Source organism: Lutjanus erythropterus, chromosome 24 (genome assembly GCF_056507025.1).
Source record: "Lutjanus erythropterus isolate fLutEry1 chromosome 24, fLutEry1.hap2, whole genome shotgun sequence".
In the NCBI taxonomy this organism is placed as follows: Eukaryota; Metazoa; Chordata; class Actinopteri; order Lutjaniformes; family Lutjanidae; genus Lutjanus; species Lutjanus erythropterus.
In genome coordinates, this window is record NC_139340.1 from 15,389,088 (window position 1) to 15,411,256 (window position 22,169).

General features: G+C 44.6%; 1 protein-coding gene across 1 annotated transcript; it reads left to right on the forward strand.

The window, feature by feature from the left end:
• Positions 1 to 16,105, forward strand: adamts5 (ADAM metallopeptidase with thrombospondin type 1 motif, 5 (aggrecanase-2)). Its single transcript, XM_084713696.1, has 8 exons — positions 1 to 1,346; positions 10,768 to 10,900; positions 11,130 to 11,297; positions 12,036 to 12,319; positions 13,581 to 13,764; positions 13,850 to 14,025; positions 14,114 to 14,289; positions 14,973 to 16,105. The coding sequence occupies exons 1-8, from the start codon at positions 315 to 317 to the stop codon at positions 15,676 to 15,678; spliced, it is 2,859 nt and encodes a 952-aa protein (XP_084569822.1). The 5' UTR covers positions 1 to 314; the 3' UTR covers positions 15,679 to 16,105.
• The last annotated feature ends 6,064 nt before the right edge of the window (positions 16,106 to 22,169 follow it).

Below are 22,169 nucleotides of genomic sequence, written 5' to 3' on the forward strand. Positions count from 1 at the left end.
CTTTTTCTCTCCGGGTCCTATTAAGAGCAAACTTTGTGTTTTTGTTCTCCAAGTTCAGCTCAGTGCTCTCCAGCCTGCACACACTTCCACGGTCCCTCTCTGCTGCTGCTCTTTTTTCTTTCTCCAGTTTCCTTTTCTTTTCCTCAATGGTTTTGTTTGCTCGCCTGTTGGTTGCTCCTGTGTGTGTTTTCACGGGGGATTTGGACACCAGGAGGATGCGCTTTTTGGAGGAACAAATAAAAGTTGCGCGTTCTTCGGCCGGTCCGCGGCTGTTTTAGTGGATACTATAGATGTTGTTCGGGCTGGAATGAACAATGGTGCGGCTCCTTGGTGCTCTGGCCGGGTGCAGGCTCTGGTTTCGGGTGCTGCTGCTGTGCGTCGTGGAGTTGGAGCTTGGAGCTTCTACTTTCCAGGGTTTCTATCTGCCACCTGCGAACGGGTCTCTCCTCGCACCTGCCCGGAGGACAGACGGGGTGGTGCGGACCATTGACCGGATTTACCACGGCGGTGGGAGGGTGGGCTACCTGCTGTACCTGGATGGGAGCCGCTTCCAGCTGGACATGGAGCGGGACGAGTCGGTGCTGTCGCATCACTTCAGCCCGCAGTACGTCCTCCCTCTGATGGGGGACAGCCCCGCGTCCCTGCAGCGGGAGTGCGTGTACCGCGGGACCGTGGACTCGAACCCTGAGTCCCTCGCGGTGTTCAACCTGTGCGGCGGGGGTCTCGAGGGCTTCTTCGCGGTGAGCCATGCGCGCTACTCCATCACGCCCATCATCAGGGCGAAGGGACACGAGCACGACGCGCGCACCCTCCAGGACAAGGACGCGGAGAGCGCGCTCCACGTGTTCACGCGCGAGAGCTTCAGTTTCGAGGCTATGCGCGAGGGGCGTGAGAGCTGCGGGACGCGCGACGGGCGCAGGGGACGCCGGCGCAGAGCCGGGAAGCGGGCGCGGGAGGCGGAGGCGCACGGCCAGCGCGGAAGGAGGTGGTGGAGCGAGATCCCCAAAGCTGCGCGCCGCAAGAGGTCGGTTTCTCGCGCCCGGCACGTGGAGCTGCTCCTGGTGGCCGACGACACCATGACCAAGAAGTACGGCAAGGACCTGAACCACTACCTGCTCACGCTGGCCTCCATCGCCTCCAAGCTGTACGGACACGCCAGCATCGAGAACCCCATCCGGCTGTCGGTGGTGAAGGTGACCACCGTCACCGACAAGGAGAAGGGGCTCGAGGTGTCCAAGAACGCTGCCGCGACCCTGAAGAGTTTCTGCAAGTGGCAGAACCAGCAGAACCCGCTGGATGATGATCACCAGCATCACCATGACGCCGCCATCCTCTTCACCAGGCAGGTAAACAAACTCCCCTCCTTCCTCTCTCCACCTCCACCTGTCCGCCGCCTGTCTCCCGGCCCACGCGGCGGAGGAGAGGCGGTTTGACGCCAAGCAGCGTAGTGACGCCACGGTTTGTTTTTATTTTGATGGTGCACGCGGTGGCAGCTGGTTGACTGCAGCTAAGCGGTTGCAGATTAAAATCCCCGGCCGGCTTAATGCAAATAGCTTATAAACAGCTCAAACACACTCTGTAGTGAAAATAACTGACACACATCACATAAAGTCGTCATTCTGCATCAGTCAGTCAGGAGTAAAAACTACAGCCTGCTTCCCACATGCGTCTCCTTACATCCACCCCTTCTGTAGGGGAGAGCGGGGCTTTTTGTCACATTTTCTGCTCTCACTTCAATTTCTCAGTCTCAGAAAATCACACTCACTCATTTTCCATCTTGCATTAAAGAGTAAATACTTGTGCACAAATGTACAACCTTTAGATTTTAAATTCTCACCTAAATATAGAGTTATACATTTTTAAAGGTATAATACGTAACATTTCTGCATTAACATGCTAGATATATGCATATATTTTGTTAAGTGCTTACATTATCCAACATGTTTGCAATAATGCTCAAATGCAGAGAAACTGATAATTTATTCAAGGTAACGGCTCGCTATATCTCAAGATAGCTTTAGCACAATACTTTTGTTCACAAACTTACTTACTACAAAGTTTTATTATTTTATTTCCAGTGTATATTGAGGTTTGGCCAACTGCATGTCAAGAATAAAGCAGAGTGCTGCTGGGATGACATAACTCAGAAATGAGCATCTCTCTGGTTCCCTCTACAAAAAATTGTATTGTGTTGGTGCAGAAAATAAGGTCTGTGGCGAACAAAAGTACTGCCACATTTTGTTCAGCAAGATAATCTTCTCACACGAAAACCACTCTTATGATTTTTGAGGCGCAAATGCACTTGCCAGAAATAAAGAGCTAACATTATGCTATAAATGAGCTACAACACGGTTGCGTGACTCAATTTTGCCACCATTAAGTGAATGTTTGGTGTGATGACGTTTAATGTCTCCAACAATTTCTGCAGTCTCATTTAGCCACTTGTTAGTGACTTTTTTTTCAAAATTCACATGTGCTAATATGCTAACTGTTTCCTGCAGCACTCTATACTGTATATGAAGAGCAAAATGACTTCAGAGCAGTGAGTTTCTCATGTAAAGCTTAGATTTTTTTAGATAGCGCCCTCTTGTGTTGGAGACATAACAACTTACCCATGTTACAAGATGCCCTGCTCTCCCCTACATGTTTTCCCTCTCCTTCTGTCTCCTTTTTGCTGATTCTTGCATGCGTAAAACTCAGCCCAGCGTCTGTGAAACGCTTAAAAAGCTGTATTTCCTGCGCCTGATGTTTTTCTAGGCGGGCTCTTCTGTCTCCAGCCTCCCCTCCCAGTCCCCTGACGGCCCAAAAGCCTCCGAGTGTGTGATCTGAGGCGCGTGCGCGCAAATTCTTCCCAGGGTAGGAGGTTAGAAATCAGCTGCCGGGTGCACTGCAGAAATATCCCTAAAACTCCCCTTGAAACTGCAGTTAATTGGGTAGTCATCCCAGCATTGCAGTTCCTCCCTCCCTCCTTCTCTCTCCCTCTCATCACTCCAGTCTGCACATTTTTTCCCGGTTACTTCTTTTCCAGCGTCTGTCAGCTGGGGCTGGGAGCTGTCAGAAAAACAAACACATCCACCCTGTGAGGAGCCGTACGTTTACCGAGACCACACTCATTTATCCCTCCTCTCACCGTCCTTTTCTTTCTCCTCCTTCCCTCCCTGCCTGCCCGGTCGACAGCCGCAGGGCAGCAGCAGCACATCTACATGCATTTTTCACCTCTGCGCTCCTCTCCGGGTGTGGCTTTATGGTGGTGAGCTCCAGTTGACGTGTCAGATAGCTCGCCTTGGATTGCGGCGTGTTCAGCTCATGCAGGGTCTTGTCTCGGCTCCTCGGGGCGGAAAAAGCAAGCAGTGGGGGTATTACCTCGGATCTCCTGGCATCGGCAGCAAGTTGGCGCCGTCATGCGTTGGCAAGGCGGCCGGTAGTGCATACCTGAGGTCAGCGAGCTGGCAAGGTGGCACAGTTTTCTCCATGCCAACCACCTAACCCCGTTGCCACTACACCTGCAAGGGCAGGACTGGAAGAAGACGGTGCCATCCTCCGGTGGTTGCGTTTTGGCAGGGCGGGAAGGGTCAGGCGGGCATGGAAACAGCTATCCAGATGCCTCTGAGGCAGCCTCAGGACGCGCAGGCAGAGAGTCAAAATGGACAGTAAACTAATGAAACATGACAGGTGGTCAACTGTGGATTTTTCTTAATTCTTCTGGGGCTTTGATGCTCTTAAAATACCCATCCACCCTTCAACTCTGGGTAGCATTCAGTTGATTTAAAATGTCTGTTCGTATTTCACACCAAAACCTTCAAGTCTGCAGAGTTTCCACATTCTTTTGAGATCAGAAAAACCTCTGAAACTGTATTAGAACAAAAATCACTGGTTATTTGTCCAGTTAACTGTCCAAAACCCAATGTAATGTCCTCAAATGTCTTATTTTGTCCACAACCCAAAGATATTCAGTTTCCTGTCACAGAGGAATAAAGAAATCAGAAAATATTCCCGTTTGAAGAAGGATGTTGTTTAAAAAAAACTGAAAATGATAAAGTGTGTTTGTTAACGGAGGGAAAACAGGAATATCTTGACCTTAGGATGACAGTAAACTAGAAAACCACGAATGATCAGAGGAATTACTCAACAATGCAAAGAAAAAACATGTTTTGCAAACTGTTATGCTGCTTTTATCAGGGATAAAAGGCCAACATTAGCTTTAAATTGACCTTACCAGTATGCAGGGTTCATACAAAGTCTTGAAAGCTTGGAAAATACTTAATTTAACTGTTATGTTTTCAATGTAATGCTTAAATTTGAATATGCTCCTTGAAAAATCAACATCAACTGGTGATTTAGCTACACAATCACTCATGTAAACCAAGCATTAAATAATCCTGACCAAACAAACGGTCCAAGTTTAATATGAACAGCTGGTAAAATATACATTGATCGCTGTGGATATAAAGGATTTTGCAACTTAGATGTGATGAAAAAGCCTTCAAGAGTCTGTAAATGTCTGGTTTAGGTACCTTGAAAGTGAATTTTCCTCTTTAAAAAAGCTGTTTGTCAGCATTTAATTTGTGTCTCACCTGTCGCAGCTCCTGCATTATTCATACACCTGTCTCCTGACCTTCATTCACACGCGTCTCACCTTCGCCGCTGAAGGTGGAGGTCAAACTGTGGATGTTAGCTGTCAGCAGCGGAGGCAGGTGATCCCACTCGGTCGCACGCAGAGGGTATAATCATCCACTGTGGCCTCTGTCACACAGCACAGACTTCTAAGAAACACAGTCTGTGATCTGTATCTGCTGCATCTCTGCAGGACAAATGAGGCTTAATGCGCCATGCAGAATAAACACAAAGCTGATGCATGACTTGACGTCAAGGTCGTGACCTTAAAAAGCTACAGAAAGCAGCAGCTACCTAATTTTACTTTGAACAAGCATCTGTGTTGTGTCTGAGTGCTTAAATAGCTCTTACTTTACTGTGTCCATCATCATGACGGACAGATGAGCAGCGCTGAGGCTTGTTTACACCTGAACACTGCAGGAAAACAGAACAACTCAGAACAAGTCATACTTTAAAGTCACATTCTTGAGTTCTTTCCTTGAGAAATGTTTGTTAGGGTCGTGTAACGTCCACATTTGAATAGATGCTGGCACTGGAATTCAGTACAGGTATCAAACAATACCTTTTTCAGTATTTTAATACTTGTAATAACAAAAAATGTCTTCTAAATTTCAAAATCCCTCCCTCTTCTTTACCAAGCCTGTCCCTGTGCAACCTTGATCCTGTCAGTCTGTCAGCAGGGCATTTAAGGCTGTTTTGGTGTCTCAGAGGAAGCGCATGTGATATCCTTCCTGTTATGTTGTTGTTGTCCCTACAGCAATAAATTGGATACTGTAGTATTTCCTTGTAAATGTGCCCTATTGATTTCATACTGAGGTTTTGGACATGGTAATAAACCTCACATACTGTTAAAGCGTAATAAAAAGCATGTTGTTACAGAATTTAAGATGCAGCCAGCGGCTGAGTATAAACGCTCATTTGTGCCAAATGTTTGATACAGAAACGGACGGAGCTTTCTGTCTATACTCTGCGTTCATTTTGTTCACGTTTGTGCACATTTTCTGAAACTTTACGGATGAAACGGAGCAGTGCAGTGTAGCAATGAAGCCAATAGTTCAAGCGAGACTTGACCAAAGAAGTTTTGAAAATCGAAAAGCATCATAAACTAATTAGTGAAAAGAATTCTCCATCCACATGTTGCAATGCATTTTATGGTTCTCCACTTTTGCCTCTTTCTCCAGAGATTATACAGCCTCATGGCATCTTTGTTGTCAGAAACTTTTCATTTTTCTTTGTCTTTTTGGTAATGTTTGGATGCATTGCTTATCATCCAAGTCCATCAAGACAGTGAAAACAGCAAAGTTATCTCCAACCAGAACTTATCCAACTCTAATGCTCTAATGTGAGCATAGGCAAAGTCTATCCCAACAGTCCCGACATCGTTTTGACCTGTTCTTTGCGAGAATCACACTTTTCGGCTGTCAGAAAATGTTCCCGTTCAACGTCCAGAGCTGCACAGTAATCATCATTTCACAAACAGGAAGGAGCCATTATTTGGAGCAGGTACCTCGTACCTCACTGCATTTTGGGTTGAAAGAGAAAGAAAAAACAAGTTGGATGCAGAGAAACGGTAATGTGGTAGCTATTTTCTCAAGACTCTCTCAGGAAAATAACTTAGGTTGTAACCTCAGTGGAAACTTAACGTGGAAAGACAAACATTGATGCACCGTAGATCCAGTTCAGATGTGTTATGGCAAACAGTCTGCGTAGCGCTCCATTGTGCTGAATGTCAGAGGTGTCAAGTAACCAAATTATAGTTTATGTGTGTAAAGAAATAGCCTTTTTCCTGTGTGTGTGTGTAAAGTAGACCCTGATTATTGTAGCCTGCTGGACTAGAACTTAATCTCACTGAAGACTTAGTGACTGTGAAGTCAGACCAGTCCATTGTTCCCACATGGGAGGGACAGAGAGGAGGGGTGGGTGGCTGCAGCGGGAGTGCACAGGGTTTGAGGGAACTCGTCCCTTTGTGGTCAGGTCCAATTACTCCAACACCCCGTACCCGCAGTGAGCTGACCCGTGTGGCGGTGTCACCCTGTTCCACACATACCAGCACCAGAACAAAACAACGGGCACATTGAGGGGGCTCGGGGACTCTTCTGAGCGCGCATTCGTGTATATGGGAACATTAAGTGTTATGCATGGCTGTGTTCACTTGTTGTGAGCTCGGAGACAGAAGACAAAGCCCCACTGTAAGGAGGCCAGAGAGCCGGAGCCGTGGAGATACTGACATACATGTGTGCTCATGCTGTTATTTGGATTTTTTTTTTTTCAGTTGCTTCGTGCAGCAATAGCTCAAATATTTGGATAGACTTTGCTAGCAGGCACTTGTGATGCCAGTGATGCCGAAGTGCTCACCTTTTCAACCTGGGCTGAGGTCAGGCCGCTGTCAAACCTGTCATAACACAAGTGAAAAATAGTATTTATAAAACTTTTTGACATTGACATTGTGCAGACATATTATAAGGGACACTTATACGCCAGGTTGATACAAAATGTACCCAAAATTACATAACAATAATCAAACTTTTCAAAACTATCATTATATACCACTGTTATGCAATACATGATCCCAAAGAAACGTTATTTGAAGGAGTGTTCATAAGACTGACATGACACCTCTCTTTGACACCTTTATGTGCAAAAGTCAAAGTGATTTGCCATCAAAATAAAGTATCACCACAGATTTTGTTATTAAATAATAAAATGATGAAGTGATAATTCCATATTATCACCATCTGATTCCACTGAACGTTTATAAGCAGTAATAACCTGCAGAAACACAGAGGGGCTCTTATGTCATGATGATTGATGTAAGTTACACACTGATATAGACAAAGCGTAGACGTATACACAATCCATTTCCTCCATACGTGTTAAACACACAGTTATGTCATTTAACCTTTTACAGTGAAGGTGGGAATGTGCACATGTGTGAAGTTTGGACTCCTCCTTTTCCTGTGCACTTGTCTCCTCTCCTCCTGTCCTCATCTCCTCCTCCATGTGTACATTAAGGTGTACATTTCCCAGCCCTCGCCCCCGTCACAGCCAGTCCCTCTATTTGTTTTAACCGTTCTTGATATTTCGCACATGCTGTACTTCGACTGGCGTATGTTGACAACCCGCAGACAGCCGCTGGATCCCAAACCCGGGACCTCGGAACCCGGGGTTCCGCCTGTCGACACACACAGCCGGCCAGGGAGTTCAGTCCGCCCATCAGCAACAACATGAACCTCGCTCTCTTCACGCCGTGATGCATCAGTGACTTTAAACTGCACTCCCTGTTCGCAATCATGGGCTTAAGTTTCCTTCGAGTGCTGACCTTAGGCCCGTTTCCATGAAAAGAAAAATAATACCATTTACTCAGGTCAAATACACACACTTTTATTTTCTTAGTAAGCGGCTTCCTTTCTCCTTTAAAGGACTTGATCATCACTTAACCAGAAATCAAGTGCTTATTCTGTTCTGATCTCACATGTCATGTTGTTATTAGATCTGAATGCCACCTTTGATGCCGTGGACTTAGAGGCCGACTTATTAAGGTTATTTATAGGCCAATATAACAAGATTAGCTCTGTCAGAAATGAACAATCTTTGACTCTGATAGAAACTCGAAACATTAGCATTTCCAGTAGCTCTGCTGCTAGCGTGGCTGGAAAGTACAATATTTCCCCATGAAATATAATAGAGAACAAGTATAAAGTTGCATGAAAGTGAACTTATTTAGACAACCTGTCAGTCACTGGTGATCAGTCATTTGTAACCTGTCCAGCAAATGACGGAGGGCTGGTTTCTGTTGCTTTTGATTAGCAGGTTTGTTGAATCAGCTTGAGGCGTGTTTTCATCACGGAGTGAGCTAAACTCACTCTGCAAGAGAGGGGTGTGTGTGTGTCTGGGTCTGGCTGGCTGTTTGTTTAACACAGGCCTTGGCTTAGATCGCGAGTGGTCCTGTAACACACATACGCAGCTCTGATCGTCTCCTGACCTTCACAACCAGCTTGCCACCTGTTCTCCTGTTATTTCTGCCAATATTTCTGTAACTCGTTGTTCTCTCGGTTCTTGTCTTTAATTTCCTGCAGCCCTCCGCCCCCCTCCTCCACCCTAAGCATCTGATTCCTGAAAGTATTTGTCTTTCCCGTCCTCTGTCAGATGTGTGTCAAGAAGTTGGGAAGAGATTTGGCAGAAGGAAGAAGTAAATAAGACGTAGATAGGGATGTGAGTTTTGGAGTAATTTCAGGTATTTTTCGCATGTCACCATTTAATTTCTAACAGGAGATCCCCATTTTCAACTTATCGCCCACGTGTTTCCTGTTATACTGTGTTGTAGTAACAAAAGTCGCACGTACAAGCAAGATCGAAACAAAAACGGTTCTGGGACCAGGGCGTGGGAGGGGGGGGGTGAATGAATAAATAAATGAATTGCTGGGAGGCGTAAAGAGCGTCAGGGTGAAAGAGTGTGGGAAACGGGGAAAGAGAAACAGACCAAATATGAAGACAAATGTCTCTATACGTTCTCGCTGTGTGACTGAAAACAAACAGGCTTCCCGCCATCGTTCTTGAGCTCGTCGGCACATGGAAAAGTTCAGAGAAACTGGAGCACAGTTTGGCTCTGAGCAGCATCCATGCAGCGAGCGTGTTTGACTCGCTCTTTGTTTGATTCTTGTGCATCCAGCAGTCAACTGGCAAAAGCACTTACTCTCTTCCTGTTCTCTGTCTCCATGTGTACCATTAAGTATAGTTTATGTTGCTCCCACTGTAAACCCAATTAATTCACTCAACTTAAAGCTATAATATGTAAATTTCCATGTTAAAATGCCTAAAAAACACCAGCCATATATGATGTATTTTGTTAAAATGTGTGCTTACATTATCTCAGATATTTCATCCATCCATAAATTATTCAAGGTAAATTAATTAACTTGATATATTTTAGTAAAATGAACTAAAAAAATCAAAACTTGTCTTGTTTGTGTCAAGTCAACATAAAGTTTTTGAAGGTGGTGAACATCAGTGTCCTGTGCTGTATTTACACGCACGTTCTTACACTTCTGCACATCCCCGTGTACTTGTGTGTGTGTTTTGTGCGTTTGAGGTGGTTCCACCCAGTCAGTCATGTGTGTGAGCGCAGAACACAAGGCATTTTGTTCCAAAGTGATCTGCCTGGAACGGGTAAACACCCTCCCCAGAGAGCCTCTCACACACGACCCAGCAGGCCTGTCAGCACCACTTAACATGACGATTCATCCTCTCCACGGGATGTGTGTGTGTGTGTGTGTGTTTTCCTTTTTCGGATGTTCTCATGTGCACATGCATGGATGTTTGTTTCTGTACACGTATGTGCGCCTGCGTGGTATGCACATGTACATTAAACATGTTGTGCTGTGTTGTGAGTCTGTACCCTCATGCACAGACCCGTGTGCAGGCTTGTGGGCTCTGATGCGACGGTATGATTAACTGATCGATCTCTGCACTCAGCAGGGCCGAGCAGGGCACCCTGAGGCCTCATCTGCATGGACATGTGTGGGAATCAAAACAAAGATCAATACCATGTACTCTGGCACCCCATGAGGCCGACAGACAGGAAGCAGAAACGTCTTCTGTAGCTCTGGAGGAGATTTGTCAAGTCTGAGAAAATGACTCCATTGGCATCGTTTGAATGTCTCAGTTTGGTCAGAGTAGGGTTGTGGAGTTCGAAAGGAAGCGTTGCATTATGGGAGTTGTACCCAGGGTTTTTGGAGTGTGGAGCTCTGCTGCATCGATTTTGGCCGTCCTTTTTTTTTTCCTTTATGGAATCGCAAAGCTAAAATGGGCAACAGCTTTTGATCAAAGTCAGCGCCCATTTTAAGAGACAGTGGCTTTGATCAAGAGAACAAAAGCAATAAGAAGAACATCACGCCTTGAATTTAATGTCTTCACAATGGCTGAAATTTAGAATTCATAATTCATAATAACGTTATTAAACAATGAACAGATTGTAATTCAGGTCGTCTGAGAGAAAACTAGACTTTATGTTCGTGGCTCCCAAACTAAAGCATCGGCTTAAAATTAAGACTGAACTCATCAGAGTGAGGTTACTTGTTTATTGAAAACTACATGGTTTCTCTTCTTTTTTTGTGGGATGAAATGCTTATTTAAACTCTTATTTCCTTCGTCCAGGACCTCTGCGGCCACCACTCCTGCGACACCCTGGGTATGGCGGACGTCGGCACCATCTGCTCTCCGGAGAGAAGCTGTGCCGTCATCGAGGACGACGGCCTCCACGCTGCGTTTACTGTCGCGCATGAGATAGGTAGGCGTGGATACACACGTGCACACATCAACACAGAAACAAAGATAAAACACACCAGTGCATGCATACACTGTCGATCGATATCACAGGAGTGTTGTTGATGTCATCCACCTGATACCTGAGCACTCATCTGTATGTTTTCTTTTCTCATTCTTGCTGCTTGTGCAAACCTGCGCTGAGTCTCATCACTTCTCTCTCATCCATCATCTCCTTTATCTCTGCTCCGCAGGTCACCTGCTCGGCTTGTCCCACGACGACTCCAAGTTCTGCGAGGAGCGTTTCGGGGTGAACAGCGACAAGCGGCTCATGTCCTCCATCCTCACCTCCATCGACGCCTCCAAACCGTGGAGCCGCTGCACCTCGGCCACCATCACAGACTTCTTCGATGATGGCAACGGTGAGTGTGGGAGAGAATGTACAACAACAAAAGCGTGAGGGTCAGCGTTTGTGGTTCAGCAAACATTTGCGGTTCTTTTTAGGAGTGAGAACTTTTCCCAGCTAGTAGGAGTTTTATTTTCTCAGACTACAAATTGCATCCATGTGAATTTGCCTTTTCTCCCACAGTACCTTTCACTGAGAGCTGTTTACTGAGAAAAGCTGTAATCTCTGTTAACAACAAGTTATTTACAATCCTATTAACATCTTAAAAAAGTGCAGTTACAGTGCAGCCAAAGACAGATCACTGGCTGGAAATCAAGATGAGTCATACTTTGCGTTCTCGTTTCATCATGTAGTTTCATTCATGACAGCTATAAAGCATTGCCTGTTGACATTTTGCTAAGAAACGCTTCCAGCATGATTCATGTAGCAACAGCATCATTTCAAGCTTGACAGTATCTGCTGCTGCTCCAGCACATTGACTGATGGGTCGTGCAGGTTTTATTTGTCAATAAATCAGAGGCAAACTTTTTCAGCTAAAGATCCAAAAGATACATTTGATGTCTCCCCAGTCTTAATCCTAGATAAATAAAGGCCCTGGCCACTATTTGAGAAAATACGGTATGTGGCCTACTTTGCCAGTTGGTGACCAAATCAAAACACCTTGGAATAGACTAAATTAGACTTTCAAAGACCAGCCAAGTAAATATAGGTTGTAGACCCTGTTTTAAAATCCTCTCTTCCTTCTTTCCTGTAGCTGAATGTCTCCTCGACACTCCTCGCCAGCCCCTGCTGGGCCCCGAGGAGCTGCCGGGGCAGAGCTACGATGCCGTCCGCCAGTGTCGCCTGGCCTTCGGCCCCGAGTACACGGTCTGTCCGGGCATGGACGTGTGTTCTCGGCTGTGGTGCGCCGTGATCCGCCAGGGACAGATGGTGTGTCTGACCAAGAAGCTGCCGGCCGTGGAGGGAACACCCTGCGGGAAGGGACGCATCTGCCTGCAGGGGAAGTGTGTGGACAAGACCCGCAAGAGACACTACTCGGTAAGACGGATGGATGGTATCAGAAAATGAGGGGGAACAGGGAAAGCACATGGAGATATGAGACAAAAATGACTCGAATCCAAAATAGATTCCTTATTATAGTTCAATAACTGATATTTTAAGCGCTTGTTTCCACTCTGCACAAATTTGTCTGTGGGAGACAAAGTACACAGGGCAGCTGGTACGAAAGAAAAAGATGAATTAGAAAAGGAGAGAGAGAGACACTTCAAGAGAGGAATGAATGTCACGGGTTCTTTATGTGACTTCATTGTGTGGTCTATGTTATTTATGCCACTGCTGATCTGAGCTATTTGTTCTCCTGGCCTCAGTTAAACACATCTAAATTGAATTTGGCCGTAATGAGTTAAAGGACCAAATCTGTTCTTGGCAGGCCATCGACAGCGCCTGTGTGTGTGTGTGTGTGTGTCAGGGAGGGAAAGCAAGTGAAAAGTCAAGAAGAATGAGAGCGGGAAAGAGTATTTTCTTTGTGTTTATTTGTCACATGACGTTTGACGAGTCTGACTCGATCCTTGGCAGACGGCTGCGTGCGTGGACCCGGCCCAAGTTCTGACACGCTTCATTTTCACTGCCTAGTATGACGACCAGTTTGCAGCTCCGAGAAATGTTAAGCCCCTCCATTTCAGACTTCAGAATCCTTTAACCTCTCTATGTTTCTTGTAGTATGATTGCAGATTAAGTCGCCTTTACTGTGGAAAGAAGCCGTTTAAGACTGAGCAGTGGAACGAAATGGAAAAGCAGAACTTCAGGGTTATAAAATCAACTTTGTCTCATAAAATGTTAAATGCTACTTATCCAGTCGTTTTTATCACTGATGACTCATGTGGCGCTGGTCGGAAAAACACAAAAATAACTGTTTTACCTTAAGAATTTCATTCAGGCTGTTCCTCAAGGGAAGCATGTGAGCTGTTACACCACAGATCCAGTCATGCTGCCTTAATGAGCGGCTCTACCACATGAGGATAGCCTCGTTCCTTTTCCGTCTGTCTCTTCTCCACACCACAATGCATCCCACACTTTTCTTTATCGCAGATCTCTCTCCAAAGGGCTTTCCCTGTGACACGTGGCTTGGCCCAGCAACCACACTGACTCCCAGCGTGTCTGATAAGCACTAATTGTCCTCTCTCATCTCCTCTTTTCTTCCTCTTTCTCTTCCCCTCGTCGTCTCTACTCTCTGATCTCTCCTCTGCTGTCATTTCCCCCTTAACTCTCGCATCTCCTCTTTTCATCTTCCCTCTCCCAGGCGTCCAACCACGGCAGCTGGAGTTCCTGGGGTCCGTGGGGTGCGTGCTCCAGAACTTGCGGAGGCGGGGTGCAGTTCGCTCAACGCCTGTGCAACAACCCGCCGCCGCGGAACAACGGGCGCTACTGCACAGGAAAGAGAGCCATCTATCGGTCCTGCAACGTCACACCATGTCCGCCATCAAGTGAGTGTGACAGCCTAAGATAGACAGACAGATCCAATTCATTCACTGGTAATTTCACACTAATTTTATTGGAACTTTTCTGCAGGTAAGAGTTACCGTCAGGAGCAATGTGAGGTGCGCAACGGTCCCCAGACAGATCCTAAAGGGGTAAAGACCTTCGTCGAGTGGGTGCCGAAGTACGCAGGAATCCTCCCTAAAGATGTGTGCAAGTTGACCTGCAGAGCAAAAGGAACAGGATACTATGTGGTTTTCTCTCAGAGGGTGAGTTAGTTTAAATAAAAAAAAGGTGCAATTGGAAAAAAAAAGTTTGGAAGATGACGGTAACAATGGTGTGACTGTTTGTCTTCAGGTGGTAGACGGGACGGAGTGTCGTCCTTACAGCAGCTCGGTGTGCGTCAAAGGGAAATGCATCCGGACAGGCTGCGATGGCATCATCGGCTCCAAGCTCCAGTTTGACAAGTGCGGTATATGCGGAGGCGACAGCACGGGATGCATACGAGTCGTGGGAAACTTCACCAAGAAGAGGTAAGAAAAAAGACAAGTGCATTATATATCTTTAGAGAACGGGAACAGTGCACACACACACCAGAGGAGAGTTTCAGTTTAGTGATGTCAAGTTTGCTCATGCAATATAGATACGTTGTGGCTTTTACAGTATGATGAATGCTGCTTTCATCTTATGTTGGCAGAGTGGGAAAAACATGAAAAGCTCCTGAACATTCACACAGTATTCCCAAATTGAAGGCCTCGCAGTCACACTGACTAAAAATGGAAATCCAGCCTTTTTATTGTAGGCAAAAATCCAATTTGAACAAATGACTGATTGTGTTTATATGCAAGTTGTTCAGCTTGTTCATAGTGCTTCTGCTTCCTCACTTGGGCAGAAAGCTAACAGGTTAGCCTGGTCCCAAACCTCTGAAGTTTTAAATAAATAAATAAATAAATTGTTGTGGTGGTGCAAATGTAAGGTTGTTGTATTTCCAAAAGGTAGCAACACCAAGGCTTTTATTGTGAAACATTTGCAGGAACATGTCATGGAAAATTTGCAGCTCCAGTCTAATTCATTGTCTCTCATTATGTTCCACTGCTGAGTTATGTGCGACACCTAGCTGTAATATTTGGTACTACCGCTCCAGTCCAATATTTGGTTTAAAAGCTGTACTACATACTGATCTGACCTCACTTCTGCTTTTTCTCTTGCTCAACAGTAAGGGCTACACCGACGTGGTGAAGATCCCTGCAGGCTCCACCCACATCAAGGTTCGTCAGCACAAGGCCAAGGACCAGACTCGCTACACCGCCTACCTGGCCATCCGACGCCCCAACAGCGAGTACCTTCTGAACGGCAAGTTCATGATCTCCACCTCCGAGACAATCATCCCACTCAACGGTACTGTGCTCAACTACAGCGGCTGGAGCCAAAGGGACGAGTGGCTTCACAGCATGGGTCCCGGGGCCCTCCAAGAACCTTTGGTGATCCAGATTCTAGCGACAGATGCTAAAAAGCCCTTAGACGTTCGTTATAGCTTCTTCATGCCCCGCCGGACAGCCCCACAGCAGCCCTCGGCTCCACTCGTCCCCAACCCAAAGTCAATCCCCGTGCACAGCACTACAACAGTCTCAACCACAACGAGAACCACCACCACCACCACCACCACCACCAGTAGCACCACTACGTCTTCCTCTGTTCCCCCTGTCCTGGTCCCAGGGCCTCCTACAGCCCCAGGTGCCTCCACCCCACCCCCAGGGCCCCAGTGGGTAACAGGGGCCTGGATGACTTGCTCCAGGACTTGTGACACTGGCTGGCAGAGCCGGACAGTGCAGTGTAAGGACCGGGACGGGAAACTATCCAAGGGCTGCGTGCTGGGTGCCCGCCCCTCTGCCTTCAAACACTGTCTGGTAAAGAAATGTTGAGGTGGCAACAAGTCGCAAGACAAGAAACAATTTGTTGGAAGACTGTGCATCTGATAAAGGTCTCAAGTGCTGGACGTGGGACGGTGGACCAGTGAGTTTCAGACATAGAACCTTAAACCGGACTGTGAATGTTGGCCGAAAGAGCCTGGACCAAATCCACAGAGACTCAGAGACAGATCGGCATGGATGTACCCGACGATATGCCAGAGGAATGTCCTGGAATCATAGTAGCTATGCAGAGTAGGACGGAGGACAGTTTCCGTACGATAATGACAAGTATGGCCCTGGCACAGCTAAGGACTTAAATTGCATGTCATTTCCACATGGACAGTAACTGATTGTCTTTACTTCTGTCTCCAAACCCTGGAGGCTTAGTGTGTGTTGCCCTGTACTGGCATGCGTGTCGTGTTTTTTTTTTTTTGTTTGTTTGTTTGTTTGTTTTTTATGCTATTCCATGTGTTCTAATCACTGTGGGGATTCGGAAGTCGCACCCCTTTTGTCATGTCTGTGTGTCCGAGACAAGAGCGCCAACGATGGGAAGCACTCGTTATTCACCGTGTCGTAATTTCTGCCTGTATTGTAGCTCTGACCCGCAACCGTCACACTACATTCCGGACTACGGTCCTGGATTGCCGCTCCCCTGAATCTGGATATTTTGACAAATGGATGGCTCATAAAATTTGCGACAGGAAGCCTGACAAACTCAACAGATGGTAGAGTTGTTCTGATACCGTTTTTTTCCTTCATGTTGCAATTCTCATACAGAACCTTGTGTGTTGGTAAACATGAAGTACCAATCTGATACCAGTACATTGAAATATATATAAATATTACTTTCATTGTATGACCTGGCTCACATTTTTTTTAAAACGGTGTACACTACTGGACGGTAGCAGGGTCCCATTTCAGGGCTAACTATTGCGTGAAATCGGATTGCAGTATTTTAGACCATATCGGAGGCATGTCCAAGAATTTTATGAGCCACTCTCTGACCGCAATGTCCAAATTACAGGAGATGTGTGACGGTCTTGGATCAGGGCTGTCTACATGCCCCGACTATAAGCGTTCCATGTCTTTCTTTGACTGATCTGTCCAGCTGAAGACCATCCAGTAGAATGAATATAAGGCGGTGGCATGGGATGGTGACTTCTCGACCAACAGTGAATGGGTAAACCCAGAAATTTATCCAAACAGCACAGTGGTATTATACACAGCTGGGCAACAAATCAGTCTTAAACTGTTCAGATACGGTTCTTGAGAAGTTTGGAGGAAACTTCTTCCTGATCGCACAAGTACTTAAACTGATAATCACCTGTACAATGTTAAAACAGCTGATTGGATGGAAAGGGAGCGTACGCCGGCCTTCAGAGTTAAATTGACAAAGGGACAAAGCAACCACGACACTCCTTAACATTTTTGGAGGTTAATGATGACTCACAGGTTTGGGGCAGTGCTTGACTTGTGTGTGTGTGTGAGTGTGTGTGTGTGTGTTTGAGTGTGTGTGTGTGTTATGTGCTAGCACATTCATGTACCCCGGCCTGTGTTTTAAGCACATGCAGTATGTACCGGGAACATGTGTTTTTGTCTCGAAGCTTCGTCGCTCTCAGTTCCATTCGTATCAATCATTAAGCTGGTGCTGGGAGGTTTACGGCCCTCATTTTTGTTGTTGTTGTTGTAATATCTGTTTGTCTGTTTATCTGTTTAGGAAGCAATGCTAATATGACAATGTGTGCCCTGGATACTCGCAAAGACAGCAAGAGAGATACTAATGCAGTCATTAATGTCCTTTTGCAATTCAACTCTCTTCACGTTCTTTCTTTTCATCACTCGTTCCCTCATTTTACTACTTTACATTCTGTATTTGCAAATGATTGTTTCAACCTGTGTCCTGATGGGTGTTGTTTGCCACAAAATGGAAAGTTTTAAAGGGTTGGTTCAGTTTCTTATTTACCACAAGTGGAATTGAGCAGTTAGTGCAGATAGTTCTGGTTTTGTTGTTTTGCCTCCACCACAGTTGATGAATAGAATTTCATTTGTGGTCACAGCTTTGAAAAATTACATGTAAAAATTTTCGGAAACTTGGAACACCAGAAACAATGCCATGGTTACTTCAGAGGATCCATAGTCACCAGTGTCAGCAATTTCTTAGTGATTACTTTTGCCCAAAGAAGTAGTCCTTGCGACTACTCGGGGTCACTGAGTCTGGAAAGTATACAAACAAAGAACAAATACACTTATTTGTTCTTTTGCAGAGAAAAAGACGAGAAGAATGATACCACTCTCAAGTCTGTCCGTTAAGAACGAATCAAGAACGAGGAAATTATTAGTGTAGCTTAGCATAAAGACTGTAAGCAAGAGCTAGCCTGCCTCAGTCAACAGATTAAAAGTACGGCCAACACTTCATAATTCACTCATTAACATGCTATATCTTGTTTGTTTAATCTGTGGAAAAATCATAGTGAAAAAAGGACAGTTTTCCTCTGTTTTCAGTGTTAATGCTAAGCTAACAGGCTACTTTTTCTAGCTTCATATTTGATGGATAGATCTTTTCATTCTTTTGCAGAGAAATATATGATACCACTCTCACTTCTGTCCTTTAAATGTGAATCTAGAGCCAGGAAATGGTTAGCGTAGCTTAGCATAAAGACTCGAAGCAGGGAACAACAGCTAGCATAGCTCTGTCAAAAGATAAAAAATATGCCTGCTAACACCTCTTAAGTTTCCTATGTTTCCCCTACTTTCAATGCTAAGCTAATAAGCTCCTTGTGCTAGCTTTGGACATATATGAGTGTGGTATCAATCTTCTCGTCTAATTTTCAAGAAGATGAATAAAAATGTAGAATTATTTCTTTTGTGAAGTGAAAAACAAAATCTGCATCACTAGGTTTAACTGTGTCAGTATGCTTTTTTTTTTTTTTTAATTGGTTGAACTCACCCTTTAAATTCCTCCACCAAATTTCACAGCATCAAGCATTAATTTGGTTATTTGATCAAGGAGGCATCAGAATGCCTCAAGACAGGGCTTCTATTTGACACAAAATATGAAACATGATTCTTATTTGTGTAAAAACGTGCAGAAAAAAAGAAAAGAAAATGTACTTTTAAAGAAAATTATGCTGAGAACTTTATGTCAGATCTCCTGAATGGTAACCATCCTCATGTTGATTACATACCCAAAATACTTTACTGTAATTGTGTTAAAATTTCTGGCACCTGTTATATTTTCCTGCGTGGTAAACCTCACTCATCTGTGCAGGAGAAAACAAAGCACGAGAAAGCCTTTCAGATGCTACCCGGGTCAACAAACCACTCGCAAGACGTTCTCTGCCCCCCCCCCCCCCACACATTCACATTTATTTACATTATGTAGACATTTTTGTACAATGAATAGATCATTCATATATGTGTTAGTATTCAACCATATTTACACGGAAATGTACACACACCATTGAAACAATCCATCATTTACGCAGTGTTTGAGTATTCCAGAAAACCCTCACACACACTCCATGCATACACACACACAAACACACACACACACACACACACACACAAACAAAAACACACAACCGACTCTGACTCTTCCAGTGGGGAAACCCCTCTCGCTGAACGACAGAAAACACAGCACTGAAACTTGTAATTTATTGTTTGTACAACTGGTATGTGTGAATAAAAAAACAATGAGATGAGTTTTATTTATTATAGTAATTTTGTATCAAATTACTATTTAACTTAGGAATATGACTGTGCAGAATCATTCCTTTGTAAGAATATAGTGTTTCTTTTCTAGTCATCCACATGAATATATGTACATAAAATCTATATATTTAAATATCTTTGTGTGCGTCTTGTTCATTTTTTCTTGGCATCAGTGCACTCATATTTCATGTGTTACTTCTACATATTTAGCAGTGAGTTTGTCAATTGAGGGCAGCACAAGCAGAGCTGTCAGATGTTCATGCAGGCTGCAGAGAAACCACTCCTGACGACAAGATAGCATCAACTTTCCGCTTTATCTCGACAGTGTTTTGTTCAGATTTTCATCGGTACTCCTAGAAGTTGTGGATGGTACCCGCAGAAAGTGATTTTATACAGATCCTCCACGGCTTCGGCCTGCTTCAGCTGAAAGCCCTGCAACAACCTGAAGCTGTGAGGCTGCCTCCTGTGTTGACACACTCTCTCCTCCAGGGACAAAAGCAGCAGGTACAGAGTCTCATCACAGTTTGATCTGAAAGTTTTCTGTGGTGCATGAGCTGTTTGAGCAACAGAAACCTAATATACTTAAATATATCATTCATCCAGATGTTTGCTGCGTTGACAACATTATGAAAGAGCTGCAGGATTTTAAAAAATGATTGCAGCCCAGTCACTGTCATCACAAACTCTGCAATGTTAAAGCAAGATGAGATTAAGCAGCAGAGAAGAAACAGGAACAGGGATGTGTCAATACATTTAGCATATTGATTAAAGATGGCTTCATCATGTTAAAACAGCTTCTAAAAGGAGCCATACTCTTGTGTTAAGTAGGAAATATAAAAATAAAATATATATTTAAAGTATCAAAAGTAAGTTAAAACATTCTTGTGACCCATTTTTTAAGTCTGATCTAAATTGTTTTCTCTCCCGTGTTTACGGCTTAAGAACAGGTGGGGGGGTTGCCAGGAAAATCTGTCTAAGTTACTTCTTGTTTTTCATCTGTGAAACAGGTGGGGAAAAAAGTTTTCCTCAGGTGTAAAAAACAAAAAGTTTTGTTGTTGTGATACTCTTTTCAGCCACAAGAGGCTGCGGTGCACCACTCCTCCATGCTCTAAATGGACTGAAGGCATTTCTGTAAGCAGAGGGATGCAGAATATTGATCTTTAAAGCAGCTATACCACAACATCTTCCTATAAAACGTAGTAAAATACCTCCAATTTGTCCTTAAGTGCAGTACTTGAGTAAAGTAGTCGTTTTCCACAACTAGCCAGAAGATACAGTATATAAAGACATTATAAAAGCAGACACATGTCTTTTCCACTTTTCAAAGACACTAAAACTCTTTATTGGCATCACGTTTTGGTTAAAAACTTATTTTCACTGCTGAGGAGACAAGACAACAGCTCTGTCTCTCTGTCTTTTGTAGTTTAATGAAATTTGCTTTGTCTTCTGGATGAAATGATCCTGTGGGATCCGCTGTCTCTGAACAATGTGTTTTTCCTCCTTCATTTACTTTTCGTACAGTTTCACCGTCATTAAACAGAGCTACTTGTCAACCCTCCAGATTCTCCTCAGGGCCCAATTTTTCATTCCCTTTTCCTCCTGACTCCACATTTCTGCAACAAAATTCGCCCACAAATTCATTTAAATGCAGGAAAACAGTCTCTGAAATAAACATTTTTTTCTGGTGGGAAACTCCCCAGATACCCTCGGTGAGGTTCGGCCTCACGATTTCAGCTGTGTGGAGGCTGGCAAGTATGCTGATCATCCATACTTATCCATTGTTGACCATGATTGATAACTTTCTTTTGTAAATGCTTTAAAATTGTGAGTTTGGCTGCTGAACTTTTGCAGGAGGGTTGAGGTCTGATGACTCCAGAGTTAATAATAAAATACATGTTTTTCTTACACCAACAGTAGAGTCAGCTTAGCTCTGCAAATGCAGTTATTTATCAACTTGAGTGGCTAAATATCTAACTTATTAACAGGCTGATGCCAAACTAAGATGAGCATCTCCAAGCAGACATCAGTGAACGCCTCCCTGCTTGCACCTTCACAATCTCCCAAATGTGATGCTAAGGCGCCACCTGCCGGCAGAACTTGATAATGCTCCATCAAGTCATGGAAAAATTCTACAGCAGTGTGGGGAATTTCCAAAAGTCGTGCCTACCATCTAGTGGAAAATTATGGAATTACAGCTAATCACTTTTTCTGACCTGTTGCTTTTAAGGTGGACTTAGACAGTCAGTATCCTCAGAGCCTCGAGTCAAAACTAAAACACTGCAGTGGAAATGAAGCCAATAAGCTCTGAAAAGTCCATTTAAATTATCATGTGCCTGTTCAAAAACACTTCAGCACACCTAAGCATCCATTATTCTTATATTATAGCGTGGCATTCTTATATTTTGATCATTATTTTTCAGATATTTCACCTTTTTCTGCAGTTTTAGTTCTAGATCTTATGATATGCTTCAAAATATTGACGGATTGCGTCAGTTTATCTTTAATAAAAAGCTGTTTCTGACGAGTATTAATTAAAAATGTGTTTTTCTTTGCTGTAAATGAACTTAAATTCATTTGTGATGCCTCTCAGTGCGCAGCTGATAGTAGGATTTCTGCTTTGCCAGTTACTTCTAATAAAACTCCTGCGTAAACTCTTCCTGCCTGTTGGAGAAGGGGGGGACAGCCCGGGCGGGCAGGGTGAGACTCCGGAGGACAGGGGCTCTGTCTGCCTTGATATGAGCCCTGCCGCAGCAGCGGAGCAGCCCGCTCCACCTTAAGACCTCGGCGGCCCC

Coding starts and splice junctions, on each gene's coding strand:
- adamts5 (XM_084713696.1), top strand. CDS start 315: ATGGTGCGGCTCCTTGGTGCTCTGGCCGGGTGCAGGCTCTGGTTTCGG. Junction 1,347..10,767: donor CCATCCTCTTCACCAGGCAG/GTAAACAAACTC, acceptor TCCTTCGTCCAG/GACCTCTGCGGCCACCACTC. Junction 12,320..13,580: donor CCCGCAAGAGACACTACTCG/GTAAGACGGATG, acceptor TCCCTCTCCCAG/GCGTCCAACCACGGCAGCTG.